At 48.2% G+C, this 23573-nt stretch overlaps 1 protein-coding gene across 1 annotated transcript; it reads right to left on the reverse strand.

The window, feature by feature from the left end:
• Positions 1-278: 278 nt before the first annotated feature.
• On the reverse strand, positions 279-22818 carry CGN (cingulin). Its single transcript, XM_078154858.1, has 21 exons — positions 22621-22818; positions 14842-15759; positions 13778-13878; positions 12968-13037; positions 12781-12876; positions 12052-12191; positions 11730-11862; positions 11215-11427; positions 9662-9810; positions 9306-9438; positions 7993-8208; positions 7569-7775; positions 6894-7151; positions 6059-6229; positions 5711-5872; positions 4369-4458; positions 3818-3901; positions 3481-3599; positions 2897-3005; positions 2398-2561; positions 279-1662 (listed from the first exon to the last, which is right to left on the reverse strand). The coding sequence occupies exons 2-21, from the start codon at positions 15748-15750 to the stop codon at positions 1521-1523; spliced, it is 3666 nt and encodes a 1221-aa protein (XP_078010984.1). The 5' UTR covers positions 15751-15759; positions 22621-22818; the 3' UTR covers positions 279-1520.
• Between the last annotated feature and the right edge of the window lie 755 nt (positions 22819-23573).

Raw genomic sequence — 23573 nt, forward strand, 5'->3', positions numbered from 1 at the left:
AGTTCTATATCTGCCCAGTCATTCCTTCCACCCCTTCAAAGCCCCTCTGCCCCTAACAGACTCCACAACCTCCATGCCTTTTGCACTTCCCTTGAATTTAGTGGAGAATGAGATAGGTTGTAATGCCAGGACCCCTGGGTTTCTCTCAGGCCCCAGCTTGTGCTGCTCAGCCCCCTCCCCTCCCCTGCCCCATCACGTAGTGCTGTGAACTCCAGCAGTTAAAAGGGTCTTACTTCAAAGGAAAACAACCACACAGGGAAGACGAGGGCGTAACAAGGTTCACAATATAAAGATATGTATTTAATTTAAAATAAAGTCAAGGAAGAAAAAAATTGGAGGGAAAGAGAGATATCTGATTTGCCCAAGGAACAGTGGTACAGAAATCACAAAGTTACAAGTCATTGGTGAGTGTAGTCATGCTTCCCTCCCCCAGGCTCCTGGAGATGATTCATGGGGGCTGGGTCTGTCCTAAAAAGCCAAAGGCAGGATGGAGGTCTTCATTTCCTCCTCCCATTCCATTCCAAGTCAGAATTCCCAGCTTGAGGCAGAGGAGCTAGCATTAAGGACCAGCCTCCTGAGAAAATGAGGGATCTTTGGATTCCCTGTTGAAGCCAGGAATAGATCTGTGGGAAGGCTGCAGGAGAACCATTAGACCTGAAGAGGCCCTTTGATCTGTGAATCTTTAAATGTATTTAGACAGCTGGCAGAGCTCCCTGGCCCCAACCAAATCATAACCACGTAGCCACCAGGGGAAGCCCACAAACATAAGAAGTCCTTCCCACAACACCATGTTACCCTAGCACAGGCCCTTTTCAGCTCTCCTTTCACCAGGAACCAAAGACAGCTTGCCTTGTTTTACCTTCTTAACCAGCTACCTGGGGAGTAAGGATGAGCATGAGGACCAAGAGGGGAACCTGATGGCTATATGAGGAGGTTGTGTTTAGAGAACCACCTCATTTCCTCACCTAGCTAAGGCACAGAGAAGAAGGTAAGAAGGTTGACTCTTGGGAAAAGGAGAAATGCTCCCTTGGAGCTGCTGGCTCAAAGCAGGTAAAGGTCAAATGGAAGGTCTAGAGGTACGGGGGTACCCTAGTGGCTCCCAGGATTGTGCAAAGAAAAGCAGGCAGGACCACGCCAGCGCGTCCACAGCCCATGATGTCTCCTTTCTCCCAAGCCTCCTTACCCAATCAGGAAAAGGATGGGTAAAGGGATCACATCGGGAATGTCCCTGAGCCTTAGGATAAAGATGCTGAAAAAATACAAGCTCTAGAGGTTTAAATCTCTTAATTCTTCTCCCCTGCCACCTACCCACTCCCACTCAAACTCTGTATTCACATGGAGAGGAGGGGACAGAAAGTCCATTCCACAGCCCTGCTCTGGCCCATGCTCAGGAATTCCCCTTAACACCATCCAAATGCAACCTCTAGCAGGGTCATTTGGTGGACTAGGGGAAAGGGAGCCTAGGGCTGGAGGGAAGGACCTTCTGCAACTTGGCCAATAGATTCCTTGCTGACCACTGGCTAGCACGAACTGGTCTGGAGGTTGCTCTCAGTGAGCAGTGATGCAATGGACGAGGGGTCATAGACACTGTCAAATTCCTCATCTGAACTCAGGCCATCATGTTTGAGGGATGCCTCAGCTGCTGATCTGGTAGCCTTACGCCTGAGGAGACAGAGGGAGAGAGAGAGAGAGGGAGCGAGAGAGAGCGCACACCAATAGTGAGGAGAACTGATGCATATTTGATTGCAGTCAAAACCCAATTCTTTTGCCTAATCTGGCCCAGCCAACAACTAGAACGTAATCTCCTTGGGAAAAAAGACCATTTTCCCTAATTTTTTTTCTTTCTATATCCCTAGTACCTAGCAAAGTATTTTGTACATTTGGCACTTAATAAATGCTTGTTGAATTGAAAAGACCTTGCTTTTAAAATCTCCTCTCACCTCAGGTAAGATCATCATAATAACAGCTAATGTATATGGCACTTCAAGGTTTGCCAAGCACTTTACAAATATGATTCTTACAACAACCCCAGGAGGTGAGTGCTATTATTATCCCCATTTTATAGCTGTGAAAATTAAGGCAGACAGAGGTTAAGTGACTTGCTTTGGGACACACAGCTAATAAGTGTCTGAGGCAGGGGCTGACCTCAGTTTTCCTAAGCCCAGGTCCAGATGCTCTATCTACTTGTGCCACCTAGATACTAGAGATGATCATATTACTGGGATCCAACCAGGGAGCATTGCAGACCTATCATGCATACAAGTCAACCAAGACCTAAGTTCTCTAATAGAGCACCTAAGGGTGCTCTTCCTTACAAGGCCAGCAAGAATCCAGGTGCTGATCACAGCCTCACCTTCTCCTCCACCATCTCTCCCTCCCCACCCCTATGCAACCTACCGGGAATCCTTTTCCAGGGCCTTCACCCGAGCCTGAAGCTGCTCATTGACCTCATGCTGCTCTTCCAGCTCACGTTGAGCCTTCTTCCTCAAACCATCCAGCCGTTCAATTTCCTCTTCTGCCTCATCCACCTGTCGCTTCAGGGCCTTCACCCGCAGGCTCAGCTAGGGAGAGCCCATGGATTAGAAGACAATCTGTCACCCTGAAGTGGATTCCTCCTCCTTCTCCAACTGATCCTGACTGAGGTCAGGATGGAAAATTGCCACTGTTCATAGCTCATACTCCATGTGCTACTGGTGGTTTAGCTCATACTCTATGGGCCACCACCCATAAACACACACACACACATTGACACATGGGTGCATTCATAATACACAGAATAAGATAGGCCTGGAAAAATTGGGAGAACATGCTGCTAGAAGGGACAACGACCACTCCTGGAAAGACCCTCTTGTGTTTTACATACACGTTTGACCTTGTCTACATCCCGTGTCCATACCTGATCCTTCTGGTCATTTACATGCTGTCTTTCGTCATCAATCTGGATGGAAAGTTCTTTAACCCTCCTTTCCAGTTTTCGGTTTGTTGTCTGCAGGAGGGTCTTCTCCCTAAGGGATAGGTAGGGACTGCTCACAGCTACCACCAGTAAGAGAACGACGTGGTGCACCCTTCCACCCCTATTCTGTCTTCCTGTAATAGCTTCACTTGGTCATGGGAGCTAACACTAGCCAGAGAAAACACAGCCATAGGATCAGAAAAGTGTAGGATGGCAAGAATCTATATCCCTCTTGCCTAAGGGGCATTAGATATCATAGCTTTAGAAATGGATGGGATTTTAGAAGCCACTGAAACTAACCCCACATCTCCACAGATAAAGGAACCGAGACTCAGAGAATTAAGTGAATTTACCCAGGGTCACAACACCAGCTAATAAGTGTTAGAGGCAATATTCAAACTCAGGGCTCGCTGACTCCAGGTCTGGTGCTTTATCCACTGGGCCACCCAGCCGCCTCCCAACTTTCTGGCTGGCAGTCCACAACAGACTGCAGAGGCCACTCAGGAGCAGCTGTTCTATCCGCTCACCTCTCTTCAGCCTGAAGTTGCTCCTGCAGCTCCTGATTCTGGGACTCGAGCTGAGAGAGGCTGGCGTTGGGCTTCTGGAAACCCTCTGAGCTGGCCAGTCGGCTCTTCAGATCCTTGTTCTGAGGAAGAGACCAAACCTTCTATCAGGACGTCTTTCCTGCTGCCCCTCAGCCACTGAACTCAATCCCGGGACTATCCATAAGGACAGTGCTATGTAAGACCTTAGAAGTGCTTCAGAAAACTGGGTGGTTCTCTTGCTTCCGATTACCCCCAGTGTCTGCCACCCAGCACAGGCCGTCAGCACTTGTCCTTCCTCTCCTTGCCACAAGCCTCTCACCTGTCTCTCCAGAGAGATCTTATCACACTCCAGGTCTTGCCGACTGGATCTCTCCTGTAGTAGCTCTCCTCTCAGCTGGTCAATCTGGATTTGCGTTTGGAAAGATTCCACATGGGATGGACAGAGAACAAGGATACCCAAGGGATGGAACTCCATTGGTGATAGGGGGCTTTTTCATAGTCATGGGACCACCCCCAGGACCTTGTATTTCTGCTGTGACCTTGGGGTCATGAGGGGCAGGAATCTCCCAAAAGAAATCTAGACTAGAAAAACCTCAAGTGATTGAAAAACTATCAAGAAGGGAAGAGTCATGCGTCTAAGCTGAGACCCAGCCAGACTCTCTTCCCACCCCACCCAATCAGCCTCATATCCCAAAGAGGAACATCACCCTCTCCTGGAGAGTGAATAGCACTGATACCAGTGGACAGTTGGGTCCCTAAAGCATCCATGGCCAACAAATCAAAGGGGAAGGGGCTTTGAGGATTAGCAAACTTGGCCCAATACTTTAGGACCAGAGAAAGGAAAATGGGAGAGAGGCAGCAACCTATCACCTGGTCCCGCCCACGGTTCACTCGATCGGTCAGCAGCTCCACCGTGTTTCTTTCTTCATCTAGCTCTGCCTCCAGGCGTGAGACCTTCTCCTAATAGGGAGAAGATGGGTTAACCCCCTGCCTGAGTGGGACACTGTTTAGGCCCTCCCTGACATTCGCCAAGGCTCTTTCTGCAGCCCAGGACCAAAGCCTCCTTCTCTCAGACTCTACTTATGGTTGCCAGCAGGTACCATGGGGACAGTGCCCTCTGCTGGCCAGGTAAGTGGTCACAGGAAAGGGAGAGAAAGAGTTCTGTTCATTCCTCAGGATACAAAAGGAAGACAAGCCCCCAAGGTCAAGACAACAGTTAAACTGGTTAAGCCAAGGGCAAGTCTGGTTTCACAAGTGAAAATGTGGTAACAGGAAAGCTCCAGGGGCAGCTAGGTGGTGCGGTGAATAGAGTACTGGCCCTGGAGTCAGGAGGACCTGAGTTCAAATCGGGTCTCAGACCAGACACTTGACACATACTAGCTGTGTGACCCTGGGCAAGTCACTTAACCCCAATTGCCTTGCCAAAATAAAACCAAAAAAAAAGAAAAAAGAAAAGAAAGCTCCAAATAGTCAGGCATGGTGGGAAATAGAAACTGAGTCACAAGGATGACAGAGAGGAATTCATGGAAGGAAGCCTCAGATATCTTGGGTCAAGCATGGCAAAATGACCACTGAACTTAGTAGGAAGGCCTGGATTTGAAGGCTGGCGTGACCGGTTGGCAACTATATAACCATGAGTGAGCACTGGAGCCTCTCTGAATCTCTATTCCCTTATCCACTTTTTTTGTTTTGTTTTTGTTCTATTCTGGACCCATGATTTCACTGGTGTAGGGAACTCCCTCATAAGGACAGTCTCTCTCCCAAAGCAGATCAGGAACACTTTTGTTACTTATAGTATTAAGACAGTTGTCTGGAGCACTGAGAGGTCCAGTCATTGAGCAAATAGGTCAGAAGGATGACTTAAACCCAGGTCTTACAGGTCCAAGGCCAGCTCTATTAACAACTAAGCCACAGTGACTCACCATAAAATGGAAATAATATTGTACTGCCTACCTCACAGGGCTGTAGTGATCGGTTAGACTGTGAGCTCCTTGAGGGCAGGGACTGTCTTATGCCTTTCTTTGTATCCCCAATGCCTGGCACATAGTAGGTGCTTAATAAAAATGTACTAACTCTAATTCTGATTGTTGTGAAGAAAACACTTAGTAAACCTTAACATAACACCGTATAAACGTGTTGTTGTTGTTATTACAAAGAAGCACTGGGATTTGAGGTTGAATGTGTCATCATGGAATCCTGCAGTATGGCTCACCTCTAGGTTCTTGAGTTGCCGGGCCTTGTCATCCTGGGAACGTTTTTTGCTTTCAGTCTCCTGCTCCAGCCCCTGTAGTCTCTGGGTTAGCAGGTCCTTGTCTAGCAGTGCTGTATCTCGCTCAGCCTGCAACGTTTGCAGGGCCTGGCGCAGTCGCTGGGCCTGAAGGAAGAGAGGGAAGGGGCATTTAGAAGCAATCTCCAAACCCAGCCAGACATACGATGACTACAGTAATTGCTGTCAGAAGAGAAGGGAAGGCTAAACCTTACATCCTTGGGAATTAACTCAACGCTTCCAGGTAAAAGACAAATCCTCAGCCTCTTCATTGCCCCATCCCCTCATGACTACCTCATCCTGCAGTTGGCCCAGCCCTCCGGCTGCCTTCTCCGCCTCAGTGGCCCATTCCTTGGCCTGGCGCTGGGCACCTGCTACATCTCGACGTGCCTTCTCTTTGTATTCTTCCAGTTGGGCTTGGAGCTGCCCTAGGGCTCTCTGTGACTCTTCTCCAATTTTCTCCAACTGAAAGGTGAAAAAAGAACACAAGTTGGGGTACTACCTTCCTTAACAAATATCCTAATGGCCTCCGTAGGGACTTGATTTCTAAAACTCTCCCTAGAGGCCTCTCTACCACCATGGCATCCCAGTATAACCTCTGTATCCAGAACTGTGCCCCAAAGCCCCATCAACCAGGCCTTCACTCCCATTTGCCAGAGTGGTCAAAAGGGACCCGATAAAAAGAATACTTTAATTTGAAGGATAACCAAGGAAACTCTCCTCCACAAAAATGTGTTCCTTAACAGCGGGCAAATCTGCCATTAGAGATTCATTTATTTGGGTGTTTAATATTTTTCATAATAAATACCCCTGCCTAAGATAATACATTAAGACTTATCACCTCTTATTAGCCAACACCTTTTATAAAAGCCCTGAGGTAAAAGACCATAGGATACCACCCCACACCCCAAATAAGAGGAGGGGTAAGAAAGCCCTACCTTATGGTTTTGCTCAGGACATTTCCTGACTAAACTCAGGGGAGTGAGGAATAGAATAAAGTGTCACCCAAAGAGATGGATGGAAGCCAGGGGCCTCCAAATACCCGAACACCCTGATCTTGCCCGAGGAATGAATGTGTTGATGGGCTAGGCAAGGACTCCAATCATTTGGACTGTCCTCGACCCCTCACCTCCTTGTTCAGTTTCTCTACGGTCTTGTCCAACAACCGTTTTTGCTCTTCCAGCTCAGCCTTGTTCCGCCGCAGCATTTCCCGTTGCTTCCCTTCCTCTTCCAGGGCTTGGTTTAACGTCTGCTGCTCCTGCTCCAAACGTGCCAAACTTCGTTGTGCCTCCTCCAGCCGCCCCTCCAGCAGCCGCTTGGCCACCGCCAGCGATTCCTCCTCTTCCTGAGACGTACTCAGGGCTTTCTCGAGTCGCTGTCTCTCTGCCTGCAGGGAGGGGAGATGAGGCTAAGGTGAGCAAGGAAATAGGATTGGTGGGGCAGGAGCAATGCTTGGGTCTTAATTCGTCTGAAGGTAAGAGGATGGAAGATGTGTGATGCAGGTACTCAATGGAATCAGGCCTGCAAGGACCAGGAAGGAAGTTGAGGAACAGAACAAGTTAAGTCCAAGATGGGAAAAGAGGTAAACTGAGGCAAACAGTAATGGTTTAGACACTGGAACATAGACATTAAAGCACAGATAACAAAATCAAAGCAGAAATAGAAGCTTTTGAGGGAGAAAAATCTGACATGCCATAAGGAGGCCGTAAACAGAGTTATCTAATAATTGAGGAGAATTGAGGCTCAAGGCTCAAGGATAGAAGGGGCAGGGGGAAATGCCGATGGTTGAGCAGCACTGACTGACCTCCAGCCGCTGCACCTTGTCCCGAAGCCTCGACTCAACAGCTTCCCCCCCCTCGGCCAAGCTCCGGGCCTCCTTCAGCTGCTGCTCCAGGCCCAAGATCCGCCGTCGGAATTCATCATTTTCCTCTTGGGTTTCACGCAGTGTCAACTCCACCGCTACCCGCCGCTGCCCCATCACGGCTGCCTCTGCTTCAGCTGCTGCTTTGGCCTGGGGAGGTATGGAGGCAGCTCAGAGCTCAGACTCTGCCCCAACCCAACCCAAAGAGACACTGAGGCCGGAGCCTTCCGATCCACCCTGGCTGGCTAAACCACGTTCCCAAGAACCCCAGGGTCTCAGAAACATATGCCCATAAGCATGTGACTCTCCTCCTGACTTGTTGGGTCTTCCAGATCCCATGGCCTCTCTCCTATAGCCTCCCTTCCACTCCGCTTGCCTTAGCAGTCTCTTCATAGTCCTGTTGAAGCTGCTGCAGGGTCTTTTGCAGCTGCAGCTGCTGCTGCTTGGCCCCCTTTCCCCGCTCAGCTTCTTCTCTGAGGGCTGCCAGCTCCTGTTCCAGTTCCCGAGCCCGATTCCTCCCAGCAGCTTCCTGACTTCGATGATCTCGCAGGTCCTGCAGTTCTTCCTGTGCCAGCTGCAGTTCCTGGGGGGAGAAGGGTAGGAGATGTTGAGGAGCAGGGGCCAGGAAAGCTCCCTGATTCACATACCCCAGTTCTCTGAGGGCCAGGAGTCTCGAGGCTGTCCCACTGTGCTAACAAAAGAGAGTTTTGTAATCCACCTAGGTAGATACTTAAAAGACCAGAGAAACATGGCCCCTGGCTACTGCTACAATACCAAATTCCCTGTTACTGTCAATTAACCAACAAGTATTTATCTGGTGACTATGTCTCCACTAATAGAATATAAACTCCCTGAAAACAGGGAATGTTTCTGTTTTGTCACTGCCTCCAGAACATCTAGCATAGTTACCAGAACTTGACAAATATCTGTTGATTGGTTGATGTGGCCTGCACTGTGCTAAACACCACAGGGGATAGAAAAGACAGCACAGATTCCAGTTCTCTAATAATCTGGTAATAAATGGCTACAGATTATCATATGCTGAGTAGAATAATATCATCTGTAAGTTCCATTTCAAAGAATGAAAAAACTCCTGGGGAAGGCTTCATGGAAGGGGTGACACTCAGGCTTGGTCTTGGGAGAGGGGCAGAATTGGCTAGATGGAAAATAGGACGGAGAGGATGCTGGGCAGGAAGAATTTGCATAGGACACGTAACTGACATGAGAGCTTAGTGAAGTGGCTGGAGATGGCTTAGAGTCAGGAAGCTTCTGACATTGGAGACGGGGGTTCAGATCCTGCCGCCAACACGCACTAGATGTCTGATGCTGGGTAAGTCACTTAAAATCTTAGCATCTTGGGCAATTCTGTGAATCACAGATCTGAATTAATAGTCCCTACATGAATAAAATCATAGGGCTGGACAAAAAAAAAAGGTGACAGACAGTAAAAAGACTAGTTCAGTTGGATTCAAGGACTCATGCACAATGCGTGCATGAATTTTCATGCAATGGAAAAAAGAAGGTTGGAGAGATTAGATAGGGACAGACGGAGAAGAGCCTGCACCCCACACGGTAGTGAAGGCCCGAGGCTGGTTAGTTGCCACAGTGAGTAGACATCCTAGGGACTTATCCCCCTGGGACATATCTCTGCTCTCTCATGCTCCCGTGCCTGTCTGATACCTTCTTGAGGCTCTCGACCTGACGGTTGTCCTTAGCACTGGCTCGGGCCTGCTCTAGGTCCTTCTGCAGAGCCCCAATTTGCTCTCTGAGTTCTTCCTCCACGTCCTCCTTCTCTAGCCGAAGCTGTAACAACCTGCACTCAGACGGAGGAAATAGAGTGGAAGTGGAGGTGCCTTGGCCCTCCTACCTGGGAGAGACAAAGGCTCCCTCTCCTTTCTATAAGCATCCCAAAAGCCTTCCCATGGAACCTGGGGCCACCAAGTCCCCTGGACAGGAAAGAGACAATGGGGATTTTATTTCTGGAACTCAGGTAGGAAATGACAATCAGGCAAGTTGCAGCCAGGGGTATAACTCACTCTTGCTTGGTCCCACGAAGCTCTTCTTTGTTCTTCTGGAACATGCCTTGCCAGTGGCCAGTCTCCTCAGCGCTCTCTCTGAGTTCCCTCTCTAGGCCCCGAATTCGGGCTGACACTTTCTGCCTTTCCACCTCCAGAGTGGCCTGATCCTGGTAGAAGATATAAACAGAGGACAATAAGTCTGAATCCCAAGGCAGCTACGTTGGGGGATGGAGGCAGGTGGGACGGCATCTAAGTCCTTCCCATACCGCCCCTCTCTGCTACAGCACCAGGCCTTCAAAACAATGTCCTCTCCATCAAGCTATGCCCCGTTCCTTCCAAATCCTGTTTAAAACTTGGCTTCTCCAGGAAGCTTCCCCCAATTATCAATCTCATGAAAGTGCCTGCCACATGTGTCCCTCATTAGGTTGGAAGGTTGGGGAAAACAAGGGCTGGGTCACATCACCTCTCTTCCTTTATTGCCAAGCATCCATGATGTATGCTTGGCAATAACAGACCAATCAATAGTGTCGATTTTTTAAAAAAATCAAATTTAACCAATGGTTTATCTATTTTATTGTCTCTTTTTCCCTCATAAAACTAGCTCCTAGTTTTAGTTGTTATTTCAGTGGTTTTCTTACTTTCAATTTTATTTATCTCCCCTTTGATTTTCAGGATTTCCAATTCAGTGTTTAATTGGGGATTTTTATTTTTTTCTTTTTCTATTTTTTTTTAGTTGCACACCCTTTCTCTGCTCTTTCTCTATTTTACTGATGTAAGCATTTAGAGATATAAATTTTCCCCTAAGTACTGCTTTGGCTGAATGCCATAAATTTTGATATGTCTCACTGCTGTCATTCTCTTTAATAAAATTATTGACTGTTTCACGCTGACTTCAGAAAAACCTGGAAAGACTTGTATGGTCTGATGCTGAGTGAAGCGAGCATTACCAAGAGAACATTGTACACAATAACAGCTACGTTGTACGATGACTAATATTGATAAACTTAACCCTTCCCAGCAATACAAGGCGCTAACACATCTCCAAAGGCCTCGTGATGGAAAATGCTATCCACATCCAAAGAAAGAACTATGGAAGTTGAATTGCTATTTTTTTTCTCTTCTGTTGAGTTTTGTTTCCTCTTTCTGGTGGTTCCTCCTATTGGTTCTAATTTTTACTTACAACATCACTAATGTGAAAATATGTTTAATAGGAATGTATATGCATAGCCTATATCAGATTGTGCACCATCTTGGGAAGGGTGGTGGGGAGGAAAAGGGAGAAAAATTTTAAACTCAAAAGCGTACGGAAGTGATTGTTGATAAATCAAAATAAATTACTAAAATTTTTTTTAAATTATTGACTGTTTCTATGACTTTTTTCTTTGACCCACTCATTCTTTAGGATTATTTAATTTTGTTTGATTTATTCATAAGTGACAAGGCCATGGACTCGAGTGACACCTGAGCTTCTCTCCTGGCTCCTTTCTCTTCTAGAGTTCTCCGTATGGGATACTATGACTCTGAATACCAAAATCCAAAAACCCCTTTCTCCCTCCAACCAACCCACTTACTTGGGAGACATCCTTCATGCTCCGGCGAAGCTGCTCCATGTCCTGTTGGTACTGCTGCCGGACACGTTCCACCTCCTGGTCCCGAGAGGACACCTCCTCTTTCAGCACCCCCTTCAGAGCTGTCAGTTCCCGCTCCCGCTGCCGAAGCTGCTCCTCCTGCCTCTGTTTCCCCTCCAGTACTTCCTCTAGTAACTCCCTGGTCTCTAGCAGGTCCTGAGAGGAATCAGACAAGGGGCCAAGGACTGAGTTTCACCATTTCCACATCACTCTTTAGTTAGTGTAAGAGGAAATAGAGGTTAAGAACCATTCTCCAAGTCCCTTCCCCTCTGAGGCTTGCAGAGAAAGTGGCACCAACCTTTTGGAGGCCTGGTCTCTGCCTGGAGCCAAGCCCTAGGTACTCTCTAGATCCCAGTCCCTCCTCCCGAGTGTCAAAGAGGAAAAGAAATATCCGGGTGAACCCTGTTTGGAGCAGCCCTGGAGATAGGTGCTAGGGAGCCATCTCTTATCCGTTCTACCTTCAACAGGGCTTCCTTTGCAGCCTCAGGGTTCTGTCCCTGCTTCAGCCTCTCTTGCATCCCTCTCAGCTGGTCCTCAAGCCCGTGCCGTAACCTCTCACCCTGATCCAGCAGAAGTTTCATGTCCTGGAGCCTAGCAGCAAAGGCAGGCAGATGGGGCAACATTAAACTTCAGTCCCACTTCTAGAAGATCCCTGGGTCTTCAAGCCTCTGAAGGAGCCAGTCTCCACTGGCTGGCTCCTCGGGCATCAGGCAAGGCAGAGCTGCCGTCCCCTGGCTTGAAGCCCCAGCCACCCTCACACCATCCCCAGGGCCTACTCACTCTTGGGTGCTGCGCTGCAGCTCTGCCTTCTTCCTTTCCAGTTTCTCCTGCAGTTGCAGACACTCCTCCACCTTCTCCTCCAGCTGCCGCTCCAGCGCCATCCGGGATGGCTCGTGAGAGAGCTCCAGCTTCTGCCGTTTCTGGAAGAGGAAGAGAGGACAGGGGACAGTGGGGGACCCTCCAGGGAGATGGGGTGGAAATAGGATCAGCTGCCATGATTCTTTCCTCTTTCCTTGGCTTGTTAGCATTTCAAAGGACTAGTGACTTGCTGGGATTTAAACCCTTTCTCCTCTTCTGCCTCTGATGACCTAAGAGCTCCCTTCCGCTATTCAGAGAATACCACTTTCTAGGCTTCAATCATTTTTCTTTCCTTCTCCCCTTCCCAAATCATTTCTCTCCAGTGGAGCTAGGTGGCACCATAGTGCACAAAGCACTGGACAGGGAGTCAGGAAGACCTGAGTTTGAAACCTCAACCAAACACTTACTAACTGTGGGATCCTGGGTAAATCGCTTTCCCTGTCTGCCTCAGATTCCTCAACTGTAAAATGGGGGTCCTAACAGCAGATTTCTCTCAGGATAACACCCTACCTTGCAGGGGATAATAACAGTAACTACCTTGTTATAAGGAGCAAATGAAACAGGACACACTGCAAAGCACTTTGCAAACCTCAAAGCCAGCACAGCACTATATGAATGTGAGCTATTACCATTCGTGGCCTGGTTACTCACCTTCACCTCCTCATCCAGCTTTTGCTGCAGTTCATCCACCTTCTGAACCAGCCCACGATGTACTGCCATGGCTTGTGAGACATTGGGAGGGGTTACCTGCTAGGGGCAGGGAGGACAGATAACCCTGAGTGTGGCTCCCTAGTTGGCTTCAAACCCCATGGCACTTTACCCCAAGGTATCCACTCACTGCTAGGGCCTGCGTCTGTTCCAACACCAGGCTAACCTTCCTCTTCACAGATGTTTCACTTTCTGAACTCCTGTAGGAGAGGAAGATACAAAGTAAAGGGCTGAAAGGAAGGAGTGGTAAAGACCAAAAATGAGTGGAAACAAATAGTGGAGGCGGGGAGAAGGGGGGAGAGGGAGAGAGGGAGAAAGAAGGAGAGAGAGGGAGAGAGAGAAAGAGAGAAAGGGGGGAGAGGGAGAGAGGAGAGGGAGAAGGAGAGAAAGAGAAAGAACATGAGAGAGGGAGAGGGAGGGAGAGAGAGGGGAGGGGAAGAGAGAGAAAGAGCATAAGAAGGGAAGAGGGAGGGAGGAAGGGAGAGGGAGAGGAGAAGGGAAAGGGAAAGACAGAGAGAAATAGAAAGAGCATGACAGAGGGAGAGGGAGGGAAGAAGAGACAGGGAGGGAGAGGGGGAGATGGAGAAGAGAAGGGGGAGGAAGAGGGGAAAGGGGGAGAGGGAGAGAGAGAGAGAGAGAGAGAGAGAGAGAGAGAGAGAGAGAGAGAGAGAGAGAGAGAGAGAGAGAAAGGGAGAGGAGGAGAGAGGGAGAGAGAGAGAAGGAGAGAGAAAGGCAGAGAGAGGGAAGGAGTGAGAGGAGGAGAGAGAGGGAGAGAGAAGGAGAGAAAGAGAGAGGCAGAGAGAGGGAAGGAGTGGGTGAGAGGAGGAGAGAGAGAGAGAGAGAGAGGGAGGGAGAGAGAGACTGCCTCCCTCTCATCTGCCCCCAGGACTCATCTCCACTGTCCCTTTGGTAACCTTCTACCAGTCTCAAACCTACTTACCCCTCTCGGAGGATATTATAGATGGTAGCTTTAGCATGTTCAGCACTGCCAGGGGTTGTGGCCTCCTGCTGGTCCCTCAAAAGGTCTGGGGTTGACTTGAACTGTATAGGACCAAACAGAGCAAGACAGAGAAGTTATGGAAGAAGAGATACAAGTTAGGCTAGGACAGCTATGAGGTGGCAGTGACAGAGATGAGGAGGGCAAGGGCCCTGCCAAACAGGGATGGAAAGCAGACAAGCCAGCTTGGAGGTAGATCAATGAGGGATTGCTACTGGGAATTTGAGGAAGAGCTTGAACAGGAATGTCTGGACAAGCTATGCCTGCCTGCTATGTTATTTCCTAACCCAAAGTAAACTATTTAGTGACGGGTAAAACATCTCAATTCTCTACTGTGGACAGACTGCTCTGTCTTCTAAAGGCTCGCTCAGAATGCTCTCAGTAGCAGGGATTGTCTCATATTTATAACAGCATCCCCAGTGCCTGGCACTTACTGTGTTCGTAATAAATACTTGTTGACTGGTTGATTCCTTTTGTTTCTAGAACCTGTACTATTGAAGGGGCTCATAGAGTTTGGGTGAGAAGCTGGGACTTTGAACCCTAAGGAGAAGGTTGGAGTGATGGAGAGATGATAAGCAAGAGAATGGGTCTGACTCAGGAGAACGACTGGAAGCTAGTCGAGGAGGGTCAGGGCATTGAGAGTATAGTGATTCAGAGGGCACAAACTAAAAGTCAGAGAGAGCAAAATGAGTCAAAACCAGGAAAATAAAATAAACATTGTGGAATACACACACACACAAAAGAATGTTCTCAGTAATGGAGCGTGGATGGGGGTCAGAAGGAAGGAGTCAGGGGTATAGGTGGAGTAGGAGTCAGGGAAAACGGAGAAACTGGAATGTTTTCTATGTTTCCAGAAGGACCTATGGTAGTACACAAGTTTTAAGGACCAGAAACTGAGAATCACTGTTCCTAACAACTTTAGAGAAGGTTACTCATAATATTCTGGCTTAATGGCAGGAGCCTGAGAGAGGCTATGGGTTGGGTGGTAATAGGCTGGGGAACCTCACCTGCATTAGGGTAGGGTCCCGTGCCCTCCCCCGTGGCTCCTCAAAGCTCTGCAACACCCATTCCTGGGTCTGTCGAGATCGGCTGATGACATTTAATGGGGCCTGGACCTGATTTAGACCACTCATCATATTGGTCTGCTTCGAATTGGAGGAGGAGGAGTTGCTGAAGTCCCGGTCCCGCTCCCGGTCTCGTTCCCATTCCCTGTCCCGTTCCGGTACTCGGTCCCGTTCCTCTGCAGTATCTCGAGGTGGGCGGCTATCTAAGCTCTGACTCCGTTTGCGATGTTCTGGGTACAGTCGTGTACGGTAGCCAGTACGACCCCTTGTTTGGGACCCTTGGCTGTCAAACTTGCTAATGAGTGAATCCACCGAGGAGAGGGGTGCTGTGTCAATGGAGTTCCCAGGTGGACCATGTGGAGGGCTTAATTCTAAAAGGCTACTGGTCAAGACAGCTGGGCCCCCAGGAGCAGAATCCAACAGGGAGGCATGGGAGTGGGAGCGCTGAAGCTTGCTCTTTTGCTCAATCCCAGCCTCCTCATCAGAGGTGCTGCCCTGGGAATGGGAACCGACAAACCTCCGAGGTGAGCCGTATGGATTCTCGGGAAGTTCTGAGTCGGAGCTCAGTGGATCAGGGGCTCCTCTACTGCCACTGCCTTTGATCTGTACCCCAAAAGAATCACCCCCCTTATCCCCACTGTTGAGCACCACAAAGGGCTGCCCAGCAATGCCCTGCACCCGCACCGCTACACCATAAGAACTAGCTCTAGAGTCCCTGGCTGGGCGATGGCCACCCCGGCGGAAAGGAGCTGCCTGTGGGCTATCAGCTGACTCTGTGATGAATCGGATTTGCACACCATGGTCCACTGGCACCCGGGGCTCTGCTACGGCTGTTGCCCGCTCCATGTACATGAGGGGATCCTGTGGAAGAGAGAAAGGAAAAAAAAATCACCCAGTTCGTATCCCTATGCCAAAGCCAGCAGAATGAAAATGGAGCCCCACCCAATCTGAGTTACTTTAGCTTTAAAGTCTCATCTTCCTCCAATAACTGAGTATGGTGTAATGAACAGAAAAAGCAAGAAGCCTTAGGGTGAAGCGTCACATGTATCAGAACACATTTTGGCTACACAAAGTCACTCAACCTCCAAACAACTCTCTAAGACTGGATGTTACAGGAAAGTTCCCTTCACCAACGAAATCACGGGTCCAGTCTCTATTCCTCTCTCCTAAGGGAAGTATACCACCTATCCACTTCTGGTCTAGCCACTGAATCAGAAAAGGAAAAGCAGTAAAAACTTGCGTCTCACTTGGTATGTTAGAGAGTTTTATGGATTCCCTCTTTCCCAAAGTATTCTAATCTTAGATGAAGGCCCTCTTCCCTGAGAGCCGGTCCAGCCCCTTGTTTGGCATCCCTGGCTATTAATCTCCCAGCACTATCTTCATTTATAGAAGAATTCATTCAATCAACATCTACTTATTGAACATATAATGTATAAAGAACCGTACTAATAAGAGCTAACATTTTAAAGAGCACTTTCAAGTTTTACAAAGTACTCTATACACACTCGTGACAAGCCTATGAGAGAGGCACTAAAGGAAATAGCACCTCCATTTTACAAACGAAGGTTTAGAAAGTAGGTGACCAGCCTGTGGTCACATAACAAGCAAGTTTCCGAAGCAGGACCAGAACGGCAGTCTCTGCAGACTTGAGACACACCAATGCTGCTTCTCCAAGGAAGTCCTTCCAAGAGCCAATGGGAAAGACACAACATACACAAACATGTCACGTTATATACAATAACCCCAGTACAAGAGAGACTATAATGTTGAGGCCAATAGCAGGCAAACAACTCCTGGTTCAGAATTAACATGTCTCTTTTCCACTCCCTGGGACTGAGAGAGATTCCTTCTTTGCTTTAAGTAAGACGCAGTAAGAGGAACATTCCTGGTATGTGCTGGCATAGGGAGCCTGAGGGAGGGGGAGAAGGAAGGGAGGTTCTCTTCTAGGCATACAAAGAAATCCAGCTTGTCCAGCTCCTATGTTAATCTCTGCCATGGACCAGGACCAAGCTGGGGGAGAGGCACTAATATGCCAGACCCAAATGCAAAAACAAGCACCCATTAAACATTCCTACCTTGGAACTCGGCTCTGGGAGACTTGGCACTACCCCCTACCACACTCATGTCAAGAGCCTTCAGAATAGGGAGGGGTCAAAGCTCGGTCAGAGAAAGTGAGGGGGGAGTTCAGCTCCAGAGAGGAGGAGTGAAGGTAGGAATAACTACCATCCCCAAAATGGCAGAATGGGAGTCTCCTTACATTTCTGCTAGCTAGTCTAACAAGCTTGGGTTTGACGGGCAAACTCAAACTGAAGGTAAAACTAGAGAATGCCATTTATTTATCCCATTACTAACCAATCTAATTACTTGGATTAGCCAACCAAAGAACAATGTCTCTGCATGCACATGCACGTATGTGTGTGTGTGTGTGTGTGTGTGTGTGTGTGTGTGTGTGTGTGTGTGTGTGTGTGTGATGATTTAATGATTAGAGATGCTAAACTTAGTGTGAGGGTCTTCTTTTCCCAGGGGCCACGTAGGAAACTGAGAAATACATGGCATTGCTTTTATCCTCTCCTATACTGGGAATGAGCAGTGGGACAAGATAAAAAGCTGAGAGAAAATGAAGGGGTAAAATTTGAAAGAAAAACAAAGGTGATCAAACTGAATACCTCAATTTATTAATTCAGCTCGCCAAACCTGAGTACCATCACTGCACCAAAATCTCATCTTGACCACACACACACACACACCTGGGGATTGAGCAGAGAAGAGACAATAGTCTGTCCTTCTGGGGATCCCAAGGCCAGGTTGAAGTAAGTAACCAAGAGAAACCCTGAGGTACCACTCACAGTAACTTTCAAGTCAAGTAAAGTTAAGAAACATTTATTAAGTGCTTACTGTTTATGTGACTTGCTGGGAATACAAAGGAAGGCAAAAACATAGCTCTTGACCTAAAGGAGTTTATGCCCTAATAGAGGAGACAACATGCAAATAACTATGTATATAAATAAGGGCAGCTAGGAGGCACAGTAGATAAGAGTACTGGGCCTGAAGTCAAGAAAAACTGAGTTCAAATCCAGCCTCTCACAATCTCTAGCTGTGTGACCCTAGGCAAGTCGCTTAACCCTGTTTGCCTCAGTTTCCTCATCTGTAAAATGACTTACTGAAGGAAATGGCAAACCACTGTAGTATCTTTGCCAAGGAAACCCCAATTGGGGTCACGAAGAGTCAGATATAATTGAAATGACTCAACAACAATAAATGTCCATAAAAGATATGGAAAGCATTAGCAATGAGAGGGATGGGAAAGGTGTACTGCAGAAGGTAGGATGTGAGCCATGGCTTGAAGGAAGCTAGGAGGAGGAGGTAAGAGCATTCTAAGCATGCGATGAGAGCCAGTGAAAAGGCAGAGTCAGAAATGAAGGGTCATGTTCAGAGAACAGCAAGATGTTGCCAGATCAGAGAGTAAGTGGAAGGAAATAGTGTAAGGTGTAAGAAGACCTGAAAGGTAAGAGGGGACTAGTTGTATAGGGCTTTGAAAACCAAACAAGATTTTAAATTTGATCCTGGAGGTAACAGAGACCTACTAGAGTTTATCGAACATGGAGGTGGTGACATGATCAACTCTGCATTTTAGGAAGATCACTTTGGCAGCTGAGTGGAGGGCAGACCGGAGTAGACTTGAGGCAGAGAGAGCAATCAGAAGGCTACTGTAACTGTGCATGTATGAAGTGATGAGGGCTGGCATCAGGGCAGTGGCACTGTCAGAGAAGAGAAGGGGATGTCTACAAGAGATGTCCCAAAGGCAGAACAGAGAGTACTTGGCAACAGACTGGATATATCTAGGGTGAGTAAGAGTGAAGAGCTGAAGATGAGAGCTAGGCTGTCAGCCGGGGTGGCACCCTCAACAGTAATAGGAAAGTTAGAAAGAAGGGAGGGTTTGGGGAGGGTTTTGAACATGTCACGATGAAATGGTCATTTCCAAGCTTAGTCTGTCTCCTTGTCTCTCTCATTCATGTTTTAGGATCTAGTTGAAGCAAACTATGCCTATGCTTCTAGGCCTCAAAAATCACTTGACTTAATAAGGCTGCTTTGCATTACAGAGGCAGCTACTGATCGTCCAGATTCAGGTCAGTCACCATTCTTGGACTGGGCAAGAAAGGGTGGTCAGCATCTTACCCAAGACCACTTAACCTGCTGGAAGGTTAATAACAAGCCCATCCCCTCTATTTCAACCATCCCATCTCATGGCATGTTGCCATCTGAGTATCGGTAAGTGGACGGAAGGGTTGGAGGGATAGTTCAGAGCAGGTCAGAAAGAAGGGCTTTAAATGATTCAAGGTGGAAAACCCGAAACCTACACGCCTACAGTTACACAGACATGAGGGAGGAGTCACTAGAGACTAGGGCAGACTCTGGGGCCTTGCGCAATCCCCTAGCACCAGGTAAACAGGGCAGCAGCGACCCACGACATGGAGTCCAGAAGCTTCCCTATCCCAGATCCTACCCTTAAGACCTTCCCTTGCCTAGACTTTACGAAGAGAAAAGGTCTCTCCTCACCAGCTACATTCTCTCCAGGGACAAGTCTAAAAGTCAATCTCACCTCTGCCATTCCTGCTTACAAGGAAGGAGAATAATGAAAGCTGCTTTAGAATGCCTCTTCTATAGTTACTCATTAGCTTGCCCTGCCCCAGTTCCTTCACCCCAGCCCAAGGCCAGCACCCAGGGAGTGACAATGTCTCTGGACTCTTGGCAGGAAGGCCTGGTTTACATGGGAGTTAGAGGTGAAGCTAGGGCCCACAGGGAGCAGGTTCTGGGCCCTTACGGAGAGAGAGACTTAGATGTCAAAGAATGATAATTATGTGATTCTGACCTTTTTGCTCACCCTCAGGACATGAGAAGCCACGGGGACATGAAGATTCCCCACATGTAGGCCAAGTGCCAAAACTTCATAAAATGTGAGTGGCCCATGACAGTCCGATGAGAAAACGCTGAAATTGGAGAGCCAGGCTAGAATTGCTTGGGCACCCGGTAAGAAGGAAAAAAAAAAAAACAAACACCACCACAATGAGGAACTGGGCCCCTGCAAACTTGATGGACTGGTTTGGAAAACAAGATAAAGGGGGAGGGACATGGGGAATACATAGGCAGCTAGGAAAGCAAAAACAGAGAAAGTCCATACAATGGACAGAGTAAAGGGGCAAAGACCCTGGGCAACATCTCTGTCCAGCCCACAAATAACACAGGAAATAGAGAGAATAAAGCTGCAAAGGGGCAAGACCAGTGAATTTAGTGCGATAGTGGAAGACGAGATATTGCCCCCTTTCTGCCTATCCCTTAATGAGGCCCAAAGTTGCCTTCCTACTCCACCAGTGACCTGGACAATATTCCTTCTGGCAGAAGTAATCACAGAATCACTGACTTTTCAGCTGGAAGAGCTCTTAGAGGTCGCCTAGTCACTAGCAGCTAGAACTAGGGTGGGGAAAGTGCAGCCTCAAGGCCACATGTGGCCCTCTAGGCCGAAGGTTACCCTTGCACTAGAAGATCTAGAAGGGCTCTTCCAGTTGAAAGTTCCATCTGGTCCAATCATTCTTATTTTAAAGATGACGAATCCAAGGCCTTGGAACACAAAATGATTTGCCCAAGATCATACAGATACTGAGTAGCAGAGACTAGACTCAAAGTCGAGTCACCTGACTCAGAATCTGGGTTATCTTGAGTTATTTTTTTTCCCTCCAGACCACGATACCTCCATAAAGTTAAGGATGTTGTAAGGAAGTACAGGCCAGAAAAACACAGAGAAGGAAGGCATAAACTAAAACTATCTGACCTGGGTTAATGACTCTAATCTGCCAGGTAATTCTCTAGGCCACGGACATCACCAGCTCCGTAGTGAAATAGAAGAGGCAGGAGTGTTGGCAGCTTGACTCCAAAATAGCGGTTCCTAATTACTTTCAAATTAAAGCAACTTTCCTGAGGCAAGGCATCAAAGAGACGAAGCTGAAGCCAGATCTGTGTTTTCTTGCTTATAACTCCGTTAAAGCTAAACTTGGGACTCTTCATTCAGCAGCTCAGTGAAGATACATCAGACTTAGAAGACTTGGTTTCTCTTATCCTCACAGTTTATGATTATAAAATTCCCAAATGTTTTTCAGCTCTATCGGTGTATAATCTACCCAGCCATGAAGCACAGTTTGATACGTTCTGATGCCTGGGGCCAGGGATCTCAGAAAACAGGGGATTCTAAATACTACCTACAAATCCCTGAATAGGCAGTTGGTCCCCTAATACCAAGGGCTTTACCCAGCAGATGAATCCAGAAACAAAGAGGACAGTAAGGAAGGGGAAAAAATCCCCAAATTCTGTCATAAGATCATAACTCCAGAGACCTCAGAGGCCATCTAATAGGTGCTCACCCTGACACCTTTCCCTAGGGAAAACTCCCCCAAAAGGAACAACCCTGGATCTAGAGTCAAATTCTGGTTCTGCTATACTACCAATGTGGCTCTGAGAAAGTCAATTTACCTCTGTGGGTCTCAGTTTCATCATCTGTAAAAGGAAAGGATTGGATGGGATCAGTGGTTTTTTAACCTTTTTTTGGGTCATCTCTGGTTTTTTGGCCATCTAGTGAAGCCTATGGACTGCTTCTTAGAAAAAATGTTTTTTAATGCAGAGGGAAAAAATACATAGAATTACAAAGAAAATCAACTAATATCAAAATACAGTTATGGTTTTCTTTTTAAATTCCCAGACCCTATGTTAAGAATCCCTGGAGCAGATGATCTCAAATGTCCCTTCTAGAACTAATTCTATGATCTGTAATTATCTAGGCTCCTCTCATGGTGTACTTGGCTGGAAAACAAAGTTGAGGCATCCACCTCGGACAGACTACGAGTAAGAGAGTAAAGAGAGAATAAGATTAGAAAGCGGCAAGACCAGAGACTTTAGTATGGTGGTGGATGACAAGATATCGATTCCCCCTCCCCCTCATCCCTCAACAGGACCCTAAGTTGTGTTCCTGTTCCACCAGTGACCTTGACGACATCCTTTCTGGCAGAAGGAATCACAGAATCACTGAATTTTCAGCTGGAAGAGCTCATAGAGACCGTCTAATCCAACCATCCTTATTTTACAGATGAGGAAACTTGAACAGAAACTCAAAAGGTTTTACCCCCAGACGGGGACAAGTGATAAAGAGGTGATCACTGCCTTGTTTGATGTCTCAGGGTCCCTTATTTGCAGCTGTGTAGATGGTATATATTTCTGAGTGGCCGGGAGAAGGGGAAATGCTCGAGTCTTCGCACCGGAAAGAAGGAAGAACCAGCAGCCACGTCCAGGGGAAAGGCAGTGGCCAGTTCTGCCTGAAGGATGGGAGCAGGACTGCAGCGAGACGAAGCTGTCTTCAGCTCCTCTCCACTTTCCTAACTTCCAGTCCTCGTTTTAAGCCCCAGAGATTCTCCACCTGCTCCCACAGGCAAGAGAAATCTAGTACTAAAAGACTGCTCCATGCCCGAGGCATATCCTTCCCCTCCGGCGCCCTCACCTGGCACCTGCCCAAGGCCCTGCCCCGGTCACTTCGCGCAGGAGAAATCTTGTCAGGAAAAGCCCTCCAGTTAATTGCTTTTGCCCCGGTTCCAGCTCGGAATCCTAGCCCCAGAGAATAATATCGCCAGCGCACCTGCTCCTGCCCTTGCCCAGCCCTCCCCCACCTGCCTTCCTCCGCACCTGAGTGTCCCCCACGGGGATGGGATCAGATTCCCGGAGCTGCCCGCTTCTGGGCTCGGCCCTGGTCACTCACTCCTGGCCGGGCCCGGCTTGGCTCCTATCGTCAGGCTGAGCGCTCCCACTCGGGTTGGGCTGGGCTGCAGGATGGCACGCGCGGATCCGCCGCCCTCCCCCTTCTTCCTCCCTCCAACCCCCTCGCTTACCTCTCCAACCTGTTACTCCCCTCCCCCGAACTCCGCCCCTTTCCCCGCCTCCATTGGCCCACCACCGCCCTGCCCCGCCCCTCGCTTCCGATGATTGGCCCGTGAGCCCCACACTAGGCGGGCCTGCAATAGACCTGGAATGATACCCGGGGTCTGGTATGAGGGTCGAGAAGGAGGAGGAGGTGGTGGTGGTAGTGGTGGTGGTGGAGTCACGTGGTACGAGACGGTTGGGAAAGGGGGGGGTGAGGCTAGTTACTAGGAGGCCATTTTGGGGGAGTAGCTGAAAGCTTTTAGTGTACCGCACCCCCACCTCCGCCCCCTTTCCCTTAGCGAGATGAACCAGCAGGTTAGAGCATCTTCCCAACTCTAGGGGGGAAAAAGGCTTCACCATGAGCCACAGAACCTTGTTTATCCCGGCTAGAAAATTCTGCATTAATCCCTAGTAGAATTTCTTCCCTCCTCTGACTTCGGTTCACCTTGGCTAAAAAACAATACAGAACAAAAGCCCCCGAAAAACCCAAAAGACAAACAAAAAAACCCACAACTCTTCTAAAATGTCCTTTATGAAAACCCAAATACTTCCTCCTCACCTCACGCAGAAAATTTTTACCTACTCCTCCTCAGCTTTTCCTTTTTCTTAACCCCAAACCACCCATCTAAGCCTAGCTGAGACAAGAAATGAAGCATAGGACAATAAAAAAGCTCTTTCCTCAGGGAAGGGCCAATAGAAGGGTCCTAGGCTCTACTAAG

The sequence above is a fragment of the Phascolarctos cinereus genome, unplaced genomic scaffold, assembly GCF_003287225.1.
Source record: "Phascolarctos cinereus isolate Bilbo 61053 unplaced genomic scaffold, phaCin_HiC Scaffold_5;HRSCAF=322, whole genome shotgun sequence".
In the NCBI taxonomy this organism is placed as follows: Eukaryota; Metazoa; Chordata; class Mammalia; order Diprotodontia; family Phascolarctidae; genus Phascolarctos; species Phascolarctos cinereus.

Bases quoted from the DNA above. Each gene is read 5' to 3' on its own strand.
- CGN (XM_078154858.1), bottom strand. From the start codon at position 15,750: ATGTACATGGAGCGGGCAACAGCCGTAGCAGAGCCCCGGGTGCCAGTG. The intron at 12,192-12,780 runs GTGAGTAACCAG...TTCCTCTTCCAG, and splicing joins AGCTGGATGAGGAGGTGAAG to AAACGGCAGAAGCTGGAGCT. The intron at 9,439-9,661 runs GTGAGTTATACC...GTCTGAGTGCAG, and splicing joins CTTCGTGGGACCAAGCAAGA to GTTGTTACAGCTTCGGCTAG.